At 35.5% G+C, this 12,633-nt stretch overlaps 1 protein-coding gene across 1 annotated transcript; it reads left to right on the forward strand.

Annotated features, from left to right (window-relative positions):
- The first annotated feature begins 4,598 nt into the window (after positions 1 to 4,598).
- On the forward strand, positions 4,599 to 5,233 carry LOC127813358 (14 kDa proline-rich protein DC2.15-like). The gene has a single exon (XM_052354296.1). The coding sequence runs from the start codon at positions 4,661 to 4,663 to the stop codon at positions 5,033 to 5,035; it is 375 nt and encodes a 124-aa protein (XP_052210256.1). The 5' UTR covers positions 4,599 to 4,660; the 3' UTR covers positions 5,036 to 5,233.
- The last annotated feature ends 7,400 nt before the right edge of the window (positions 5,234 to 12,633 follow it).

Below are 12,633 nucleotides of genomic sequence, written 5' to 3' on the forward strand. Positions count from 1 at the left end.
CCCAGCTCCACTCATAGCTATCGAGGGCTAACTCCATACCACATCGTAACAAAATCATGTAATGCAACAAATAATAAATGCAATGGCATAGTAAGCATCAACATGATTCATTGGCCCCCATAAGCCAAGCGTCAGGCCATTCTTGGCCACATAGGAATACACATCCAATGCAATGCTTGTGCACCTAATCAATCTAGGATGTATGTGTCCAAGCACAGATAACTTATGTTTCCCCCAACGATGCAAGCCCAATCCCATGCGCTACAATGCTATGTAATATGTCACATAATGGCAAAGCGAGTGGATAATGACTAGGTACCGATCGACAGCCCATGAATAAGAGCAACCAGTCGACACCCGTCCTTGATCAGGTCGACGGTTCGCTCCAGCGTCACCAAATGGTCGACACTTTACCTCACCAGTCGATAGCTCCGACACCGTGCCACAATGACTCACACCTGAGGGAAACCATAACTACAACCAAACCCCATCAATCCTCTAGAAACCTAGCCCACGCTAGTTCGACATCATTCCCAAGAAATAGGGACAATACAAACCCCATGAGCAATTAGAAGTAAAATCCTAATAAATCTCTTATTTAATTTAATTTAATTTACACCAAATAAGTCTATAATTAGTATAAATAATACTTGTAATTGAATCGGATTAAGGGAGGGAATGGTATTTGTAAAGAAAAGGAACCGTGTAAAAAAAGTAGAGAGCTTGCCTTTAAATAGCATATTTCAGTGTTTTTCTGCTCACACATTGCTAAATTAATACACACTAGAAGACAATATAATTTTTACCAAAATTAGTAAAATTAAACTCTAAATTAAATTCCATCTGCAGAAAATTTTTAATATATTTTTCCCACTTACCTGACTACTTTAAACCTCAATAGTATAATTTTTCTTGGATTTCTTCCCCTTATTTCATTTTGTGTTTGCTATTTGAAATCAGCTCAATACACATTGAAATTGGGGCTTAAATTCGGCAAAAAAGTGGGCAGATGAGGGCTAGTCGCGTGGGATAGGCATTAACTCACCGTTCATGCTTTCTCAACTACCTTGAGGCATAGGCATTAACACGCCCATCTGCATCAATACACATCCCAGTCCCGTATGCGAGGCATCACTGAAAATGGTAAACTTCTCCCTACTCTTAGGAATAACCAATATTGGGGTCGTGGTTAATTTCATTTTCAGTTCTTGGAAGCTATGCTAACAAGCTTCATCCTGTTTAAATCTAACACCTTTCTTTGTCAACTTTGTCATAGGCGAGGAGAGTCATGCAAAACCTTCAATAAACCTTCCCAATCCAAGAAAACTCCGAATCTCTGCTACAGTGGTAGGTTTAGGCCATCCCATCACAACTTTAATATTTTCAGGATCTATTGAGATGCCATTACTAGAAATTGCATTACTTAGAAAACCCACTTGCCTTTGCCAAAAATCACACTTGTTCAACTTAGCATTAAGTGATATATTATATGACATTGTAGTGCATGATATTGGGCTTTCATCATTGGGGAAAACATAAGTTATGTATGCTTAAACACGTACATCTTAGAATGACTAAGTGCACATGCATTGCATTGGATGTGTATTCCTATGTGGACGAAACATGGCTTGATGTCTGGCTTATGGGGGCCAATGTATCACATTGATTCTTACTATGCCATTGCATCTATTATTTGTTACATCGCATGGTTACATTATGATGTGGTATGGAGTTGGCCCTCGATAGCTATGAGTGGAGCTCAGCTCCGGATAGCTATGACTAGGGAACTTTGATATGTGGTTGTGATATGAGGGCCTTGGGCTCATGTGGATTATGCTAGCTAATTCATGGTTATAGCAGGTTTGTATATTGGGACATGGGTGCCAAGTTATGCATTTCTTAAGTGGACTCCAAGGACCGTTATGTGCAGTGGCATATTTATGTTGAGAATTGGAAATTTTGGTGCATGGTATGGTGTGACATTTTAATTTACAACATGACATTTTTGTGGGTTGTATTCAGTGTGAGAGATCTATCCCAAACTTTATTGTTATTCTTCTACTTGCTTGTTGAGTCTTGTTACTCACCGTTGCTTTACATCATTCCAGGTAATTAAAGGGAAGGCAAAGGCCGAGGGTGAGGGTAGCAACGTTTGAGTGGATGGGTAGTTAGTCATACAGGGCAATCACAGTCATCGATCTTAGGGGGGCGTTTTGTGTGGTTCCGGGGTACAAGAGGCTGCTAGCTATGTTTTTGGTGTTATGATCTTTGTGCCCAAGTTTTTGTTATGCGCCTTGTGTTTGCCACCCCTATATCTTTCGGATTTGTACATATGCATATACTATGCTTCTGCTGTGTTAGTGTATTACTTCTTTTGCATGTCACTTGCTAGGGAATTTTTGGCGTCATTTTCTCTCTCTTTTGAGACTCCAGCCTAGGGCTTGCAGGGCTTCCGGGATCTTTGGGTGGGCATCCTTACAAGAGAAGTAGACCAGTGGTCAAAATGCCGTTGTTTTGATCTGTTTGGAATATAATTTGACTACAGATTAAGCTACAATCCGAATTGATATCAGGAATTCTTATATTTATATTTTTAAATAACATATGTATTATAAGTTTATACTTCATTTTAGTTTTGATCCAAATTATATTTGGTACTAGACTCAAATTACATGCCTTAACCTTGGTTATAAAAACAAAAGAATACAACATACATTGTCAACTTAATTGGTTAGAATTTATAAAAACAAAAGAATGTAGAAAATACCTCTCAACATTTAATAATGAAATATAAAAATAAAAATAAAAATATATAATAAAATATAAGGAGTAAAAGTAACAGTAAGAACAAAAATGACAATGGCCCTGTTTGTTGCAGCTTAAAAGCTGTAACTTCTAGCTTCTAGTTTCAAAAAAGTTGGGATGTAGTGTTTGTTTTAGCTCATAGAATTCTAACTTATAACTTCTATTAGCTTTTAGAAGGGGTAGAAGCTAGCTTTTTCAAAGCTGGGGTATCCCCAGCTTTTACAACTTCTGCTTAAATAATTACATTTTTATAACAAATTTGCCCTTATTTTTAGCAAAGAATTACCCTCTTGTCTACGCAATCATGGATTTTTCTTTTCCACCGCCATCTCCATTTTCAAATCTCTTCATCTCTCTCGTCATCTTCCTCTCTCTCTCTATAATTTAATTAATTTTTTTATAACACTTGAAACTTATACATATACACTAATTAATTTTTAAATTATCATTCTATAACTACTAAGGGTATTATGGACAATTATACAAAAATAAGTTATTTTACAGCTTATGGTATCAAACACCACAACTACTTAACTACAACTTCTAAGAAGCTGCAGCAAACAGGTTCACAACTTATTCTAAGTTTTAGAAGCTATAATCTAAGAAGTTATAAGCTATAATTTTTTTAATTAAGCTGCAACAAACGGAGCCAATATGGCATAGTGAGTGTCAATATTTTATGGTGCATATGTGTTTAAAGGCTAATTGAATTGGTATAGCTCTTTCGACTCCTTGCATTAACTTTGTTCCCAACCACATCATTCTCGTCACATTGGCATCTCACATTTCTAGTTTTTATGGAAAAACAAAATAGACACAAAAACTCATTTATTGTAAACAATAAATTATTTTAAAATAAATAAATTATTTAATTTTAACCCACCTCTCAACATTTGTTAGTTAATGAACAAACATTCTAATACAAAAATAAATACGTATCATATGGTCAACCAAATTAGGCAACGGGTTGCCAACTTAGTTAGGTAAAAAATTTATGAGTAGAAGAATAAAGAAAATATCTCTCATACATTTGTTAATGAAGAAGATTAGTGTGGTCCAAAATGCTATCCATATTGCCAACTTAATTCGATAGAAATTTATGAATAGAAGAATATAAGAATTGACTCTCAACATTTGTTAATTAATGAAGATAATGAACACTGCAGTCCAACATTGCTTAATTAGGTAGAAATTTATGTGTTGTGTTGAAGAATGTAGAAAATGCAGCCCAACTTAATTAATTGGGCGGAAGTTTTTCTTTTCTTTAGGTGAAATATAAAAAAAAAAAGAGGTTTTACAAAAAAATGGATTCAACGGGTTAATTAGCATACAAAATAATTCAAAAACACAAGTCATATCACAAAGCAATCCACCAACTACACAGATATATATAAGAGCATGCATCTCAAGTTGGGACAAATAATACAAATGACATGAATTGAAATTCTTAAAAATATGGACTACTTAAAATAGCTTTAAGGAATTGGGTGGAAATTTGGAAAGGCTAAGATAAAATTTCCAGTACCCATGTTCACTACAAAATTATAAAAAAAGGAAAAAATCTTCTTATATAATTAAAACTAAGTATGTAACCGAATTAAGAATGTAATATTTGTTTAATTATTTATACTATATGATTCCGCAAAATTAGTATCCATTAGTCAAAGACTAATTATTTTACAACAACAACAACAAAAAAAAAGAAGAGAAAAATGAAGAAAAAATAAAGCCTATCACTTCCATGCATCAATAAAATAAATGGACCGTGACTCTATAAAAGGGAAGCCAAGGTCTCCATTTGCATGCATCACTGAATCAACAAACCAATCGATCAATCAGCAGTTAAAGCTTCGGTATGGCTTCAAAGTCCTTGGCATCCACCGCTCTCCTCCTCTCCCTCAACCTCCTCTTCTTCACTCTCGTCAGCTCCCAACCCGCACCGCCGCCAACTACGCCCGCTCCCTCGCCGGCCGGCGGTTGCCCCCAACTGGGTGTCTGCGTCAAGTTACTGGACGAGCTCGTGGGGATCTTCGTTGGGAAACCCCCAAACAACCAATGCTGCAGCCTCATCCCCGGCGTGCTTGATCTGCAAGCCGCCGTCTGCCTTTGCGCCGCAATTAGGGTCCATGCCCTGGAGATTCTTCATATCAGCGTTGATCTTGCCGTGCGCTTGATAGTCAATCACTGCGGCAGCACCACCCCACCTGGCTTCCGATGCCCTCGAGCTTAAAGAACCGCGTGCCATCACTCTTCACTCTGCGCTCCTCACTTGTTCAACTGCTACTTAATCTAATTTCCATAAATTATCGTCTTCTCATGAGATGTGCTGATTAAGGACAGAGAACTACTTTCCTTAGTTATTTACATCCTCTATCAATAAAATATACTTCCTACTTTAATAAACTCTTTCGGCATTCCTATTCCAACATGCATGGCAGGTTTTTCAGCTTCTTTAATTTGTCCTCTCTTGGTACTCAAATAATTAGAGTTGCAATGTGTGCATTATTTATTGCTTTTATTGACAAAGTTTTGTTGTTGATCAAGTATAATATTGGGAGAAAAATAACGATAAAATTGATTAATAACATTTTTCTAGTTTTGAATCAAGGATTAGCTTCTCGTGGTTATATAAGAGCTGGATATCTCTCATCCTAGATAAGCATTTGATCATAAATATTCCAAATATCAATTTTGAGCTATCTTTAGCTCCTTAGTCTCCTCCCTGTCGCTCCACGCCTAATTAAGTATTGGAGTTCCTTTCTTGGCAGCCGTGGGGCTTTCGCTATTTCTTTTTGTAGTCTGCCAACACTTGAAAAGCTTCATTGAGGTTTTTGTCATTAATTTGGTACATTCCCTTTTGTTATATATATTGGTTGTCAATTTTTACAATAACTAAGAGGTGCCATCTTGGGAAATGAAGGCTATTCATATAACTAACTTGATGGTTGAAACCTAAAATCCCAAAAAAGTTGTGTCGCTAAACACCAAGCTTCACTAGTTCATCTTCTATTGAGACTCATCAGTGTCAGAGGGGCAAGAAACTAGATGGAGTAGTTTGAAGGAAAAATTCACAAGTATACGAAATCGTCCAAGTAATAAAGTACTGAATCAGATATCGTTCCAACGGAGATTGTATATTAACTACCAAAATTGGTTAACTCTATTATTTAAATTATTTAGAAAAATTGTAATCAAACTAAATCTAAATAAAATAGAACTAATTAATTTAATTTCAACATGATATGCCCCCAAATATCAATAAAGAGGCTATGTATGGGATCTACAAATATGGATCAAATACACCCAAAAAAGACAAACCAAAGAAGCAAAATGAATGAAGCAAAAAATTGGAGCACAAGTGGAGGCTGAGAGGCCCCCCTCTCAGCTCAACCAAGTAGCTCTCGATTTATAACCGAGAAACTCTCAATTCGTTTGCTCAAAGGGGTGGCTACAATTGAGAGTCTCTCGATTTTGAATCGATAGGTTCTCGGTTCCTTTTCTTAAGGGGTGGCCACCATTGAGAGGCTCTCGGTTCCTTGCTCCTCCGAGAGCCTCTCGATTCCTTTGAACTGAGAGTCTCTTAGTTAATTTCTTAAGGGGTGGCCAACACCGAGAGTCTCTCGATTTTGAACTAAGAGACTCTTGGTTTAAGAGGTGGCCAAGGTAGGCACCATCGAGAGGTACTTGGTTCTACCGAGATCTTCTCAGTTTAAGTCTTCTTCAAAGACCCAAGCCAAATATGCTAGGAATATGTTATCTGGGAAGCCCCAAATGATTACCATGTGTCCCCCATTCCCTTTTCTATAAATAAACGGCTTGCCTCTTCATTGAGGGGGATTTTTAGGGACAAGGACTCAATTTCACTCTAAAGCATCCCAAGGGTTAGTCAGTTCTTAGTGGCTAGTCAGTTCTCAAGTGTTAATCAATCCTTTAGACCTAGTTGGTTCTCAAGGCCAGTCAGTTCTTAAGACCCAATCAGTTGTTTAGGTCCAATCGATTCTAAATTCTCAGGGGTTAGTCAGTTATTGAGGGCTAGTCAGTTTTTTGAACCCATTCGATTCTTGGAGACACCTGGTTCTCAAGACCCATTCAGTTCTTTGTACATAGTCGGTTATTAAGGGTCAATCGATTTTTTTGGCCCAGTAGGTTCTTGGAGGCACCCGATTCTCAAGACCCACTTGGTTCTTGGAGGCACCCGGTTCTTAGGACCTACTCAATTATTTGGAGCCAGTCGGCTATTTCAACAACACTATTCATCAGGGAGATATTATTCACCAATAACTATTCATCAGCATGAACATGAGCATTTATGCATATATTGATAATATCATGCATATTATCCACGACATGCATTGAACATATTTCTTAGAACCTTGTTTGACTTGGTTGTCGAAGGGCCCGCGTGGGGGACTCCCTCACATGGCCTTCTAACTGTTGTTGTCCCACAAGCTAAATCCTGGACTACTTACCTTTAGCTTTGGAATACCAATCTATTAAAGACCCCCTCAGGGTCCCATGTCGCATGTCACTCGAAAACCCTTTCAGGCACCTTGCATAGGAGATTTTGGAGACTATCCAGGCCCGTGCCTTGTTGAATTCCAACTCCGACCTGATCCAGATCTATCGAAGCCTCACTGATGATATCATGGACCCTTAATAACGATGAATGCTTCTGCTCAAGCAGATCCCAAGACAAATAAATTTTATTATTTTAACTTGGCAACAACAATTGGTGTTGTTTGTGGGTAATGCATAACAAAAAGTGAAATCATTATCAATGGTAGGTACTAAAGACAATCGACGAACTCTCTCTTAGGGTGTGGAAATTTGCCTTCCTTCACAAGACTCGCAAAATCCAATGGGAGCGCATCAACCTTCGCACAATCTTCAATGACAAAGAAGTCTTCAATTAACTCTGTCTAATCCCTGATAGCAAGTAGGGACCCAGCCACCTTTACTAGGTTTCCAACACTTGGTTAATCAGCATGAATGCCATGATTAGCCTGGTTCTTCACAACAGGCTCCTCTTACCGTCCCATGGGCAGATTATGAAGCGTTGTGACAAAAACATATTAAAGGAATGTAGGCCTTATGGGACATGGCAGGGATACTCCAAAGTCAGGTCCCCAATATGCCATTACCTGCAACGCTAAGGAGACTTATGTCGAAAATTGCGCCACTAAAGAGAACTCATCATAGGGATGAAGAGATAAGTTCTTATCGAGAAGCCACACCCAACTCCCACTCTCATTCCTCTCCTCGCAGATGAAATCAACCTAAACTCCCACCATGAGGAGCTAATGCCTCTCCGCGCGCTGCAAAATCGAGAGCGGAGTGAAATTATCAAAGAGATAAAGGATGCCTGAGAAGAAAAATACGTCATAAAACTATGACAAGTATGCCTATGAAAAGAAGGCAAAGCCCCACCAAGGACACGACACCAAGGAATAGAAGAGCTAATAATAACATCACAATGTGTATACGGGATGACATGAAGAGGGTAATAGAAGAAGTACTCAAACAAAAGAAATTGGTTTCAGCCACTAAGGAACAACCAAGAAGGAAATCCCCGTTCACTAAAAAACATATTAAAGAAACCACTGCCACAAAAATTTAAGGTGCCACGGATTACCCCATGTGCTGGCAAAGATGACTCTAATGATCATATTTAGGATTATGAATTATTGATGATACTTCATGGATGGGGGCGATGAAGTTATGTGTTGGGCATTTTCGTTGACTTTGACAGGGTATGCTCAAACTTGGCTCAATGTGTTACCTGAAGCATCCATTTCATTATTTGAGCAGTTAAGAACAGAATTCATTAAAGCCTTCATAATTAATAGTCAAAAAAAGAATGTGACATATCTACTCAGTAGCCGATAGGAAGCTAAAGAAACCCTATGATAATATGTGGATAGATTCTGAAATGTCACTCTCAAAATCCTAGACTTATCTGTTGAAGTGGTAGTATCCACTATGATGCAATGGGGGCGATTGACATCGTTCCAAGAGTTGTTATCATTGGACCCCTCAAAGTCTTTAGTAGATTTATTCGCTAGGGAAAACAAGTATATACTCCACACTAGGGAAAACAAGTATATGGTCAACCAAATTAGGCAACGGGTTGCCAACTTAGTTAGGTAAAAAATTTATGAGTAGAAGAATAATCTCTCATACATTTGTTAATGAAGATGATTAGTGTGGTCCAAAATGCTATCCATATTGCCAACTTAATTTGATAGAAATTTATGAATAGATGAATATAAGAATTGACTCTCAACATTTGTTAATTAATGAAGATAATGAACACTGCAGTCCAACATTGCTTAATTAGGTAGAAATTTATGTGTTGTGTTGAAGAATGAAGAAAATGCAGCCCAACTTAATTAATTGGGCGGAATTTTTTCATTTCTTTAGGTAAAATATATATATATAAAAAAAAGGTTTTAAAAAAAATGGATTCAACGGGTTAGCATACAAAATAATTCAAAAACACAAGTCATATCACAATAAGTTGTAAAGAAAGATTTTAAACAGAAACCCAAATAACAACAGGACCTAATCGAATCAAAATTTAATAATTTATCACCTTAATAATTATTACAAAGCAATCCACCAACTACACCAAATATATATAATTATGAGCATGCATCTCAAGTTGGGACAAATAATACAAATGACATGAATTGAAATTCTTAAAAATATGGACTACTTAAAATAGCTTTAAGGAATTGGGTGGAAATTTGGAAAGGCTAAGATAAAATTTCCAGTACCCATGTTCACTACAAAATTATAAAAAAAGGAAAAAATCTTCTTATATAATTAAAACTAAGTATGTAACCGAATTAAGAATGTAATATTTGTTTAATTATTTATACTATATGATTCTGCAAAATTAGTATCCATTAGTCAAAGACTAATTATTTTACAACAACAAAAAAAAAAAAGAAGAGAAAAATGAAGAAAAAATAAAGCCTATCACTTCCATGCATCAATAAAATAAATGGACCGTGACTCTATAAAAGGGAAGCCAAGGTCTCCATTTGCATGCATCACTGAATCAACAAACCAATCGATCAATCAGCAGTTAAAGCTTCGGTATGGCTTCAAAGTCCTTGGCATCCACCGCTCTCCTCCTCTCCCTCAACCTCCTCTTCTTCACTCTCGTCAGCTCCCAACGCGTACCGCCGCCAACTACGCCCGCTCCCTCGCCTGCCGGCGGTTGCCCCCAACTGGGTGTCTGCGTCAAGTTACTGGACGAGCCTCGTGAGGATCGTCGTTGGGAAACCCCCAAACAACCAATGCTGCAGCCTCATCCCCGGCGTGCTTGATGTGCAAGCCGCCGTCTGCCTTTGCGCCGCAATTAGGGTCGATGCCCTGGAGATTCTTCATATCAGCGTTGATCTTGCCGTGCGCTTGATAGTCAATCACTGCGGCAGCACCCCCCCACCTGGCTTCCGTTGCCCTCGAGCTTAAAGAACCGCGTGCCATCACTCTTCACTCTGCGCTCCTCACTTGTTCAACTGCTACTTAATCTAATTTCCATAATATCGTCTTCTCATGAGATGTGCTGATTAAGGACAGAGAACTACTTTCCTTAGTTATTTACATCCTCTATCAATAAAATATACTTCCTACTTTAATAAACTCTTTCGGCATTCCTATTCCAACATGCATGGCAGGTTTTTCAGCTTCTTTAATTTGTCCTCTCTTGGTACTCAATAATTAGAGTTACAACATGTGCATTATTTATTGTTTTCATTGACAAAGTTTTGTTGTTGATCAAGTATAATATAAGGAGAAAAATAACGATAAAATTGATTAATAACATTTTTCTAGTTTTGAATCAAGGATTAGCTTCTCGTGGTTATATAAGAGCTGGATATCTCTCATCCTAGATAAGCATTTGATCATATATATTCCAAATATCAATTTTGAGCTATCTTTAGCTCCTTAGTCTCCTCCCTGTCGCTCCACGCCTAATTAAGTATTGGAGTTCCTTTCTTGGCCAGCCGTGGGGCTTTCGCTATTTCTTTTTGTAGTCTGCCAACACTTGAAAAGCTTCATTGAGGTTTTTGTCATTAATTTGGTACATTCCCTTTTGTTATATATATTGGTTGTCAATTTTTACAATAACTAAGAGGTGCCATCTTGGGAAATGAAGGCTATTCATATAACTAACTTGATGGTTGAAACCTAAAATCCCAAAAAAGAAGTTGTCGCTAAACACCAAGCTTCACTAGTTCCAACGGAGATTGTATATTAAGTATCAAAAAAGAAGTTTGTATAATGGATTGGAGATGACTTGATAGGATGGTGTAAAAATTGCACCATTTTGAAATTTTGGGTTGGACATAGTCTTAGGGATTTTTTTTTTTTTTTTTTTTTTTTTGGGGGGGGGGGGGGTGGTGGGGGGTGTTTGGCCATGGTCCTGCCTCTTTCACTTAGATTTTTTTAATATTTAATAATTAAATAAAAATAATATTATTAATTATTTAATTGATAAAAATAATATAATTCAAGATTTTGATAGTTGACAAAATAATTTAAATTATGATAATTATTAAATAATTTAAATAATAATTTATTGTAATCATCTAAAATGTGATAATAAAATAATTTAAATTATTGCATTTTAAATTAATAATGATTAAAAATTTAATTATATTATAAATATAATAAATTAGTTAGATATATAATTTTTTAATTATAATTTTTTAATATATCTTATTATCAATAAATAATTAATGCTCAATTATAATAGTTTAATAATTATATTTGTGCATTTATAAAAAAAATATAATTATATTAGGAGTTGCATATATAATGTTAGTTAAATCTTAATTTTTTTTTATTATTTCACAATTAGAAATAAAAATTCTAGTCAATAACGATGAGAAATTTTTTTTAATGACGATTGATTTAAGCTATCGTTAAAATTTATCTTTTAACAACGAGATTTATATTTAGTTGTTATTAATACTATATTAACAAGCAAAATTAAAGTCGTCGTTAGTTTTTGATCGTTAATACCTCTTTTTTTTTAATAGTAGGTCGAATTTTTTTTTACGATAAAAATGCGATCAGATCTAAGAATGAACGGTCGTATTTCACACAATTAATGATGCCCAAAAATGCGCTTGGAAGAGAGAGAGAGGGAGGGAGAGGGGAGGAACTAGAAGAGGCGGTGGGGTCTTGCGGTGGTGTTCGTTATAGTATTTTGTTTTTTATTTTTATTTTTTAAACAATTAATTGTTAAATAAAAGGTATAATAATTTAAAAAAATAATAATAATAGATATAACTTGTTAATTAAATCTTAATAATTCTTTTTTTATTATTTTATTGTTTGAATTAAAAATTTTAATCAATAACGACAAGAAAGTGATATATTATCAATGACTTATTTAGTTTATCATAAAAATGTATCTTATAACAAAGGGAATTATATATATTTAGTCATTAATAATATTACATTAACCACTAAATTTATTGTCGTTAGTCTTTTATCATTAACGTCTCTTTATTATTTTATACTACAAGTTATAATTTAAAAATATAAAAAATTATGATGGATTAATAATTATACGGGAGAAGAATGCAAACAGGGTGAGATTAGGTTAAGGTCATTATATTTAGTGTGTTCTATTTTATAGTGTTAGAAGAAATTTTTTTGGATTTAGTTTATATTTATATATATTTAATTTTAGATTTTATATTTATATTTATATAATTTTATATTTTACTTTTTTTTTGTATTGATTAAATACTGAATAGATGTATTACACAAAGAACATATATTATTGAATGAATAAATGTATTATTA

Source organism: Diospyros lotus, chromosome 11 (genome assembly GCF_014633365.1).
Source record: "Diospyros lotus cultivar Yz01 chromosome 11, ASM1463336v1, whole genome shotgun sequence".
Taxonomy (NCBI): Eukaryota; Viridiplantae; Streptophyta; class Magnoliopsida; order Ericales; family Ebenaceae; genus Diospyros; species Diospyros lotus.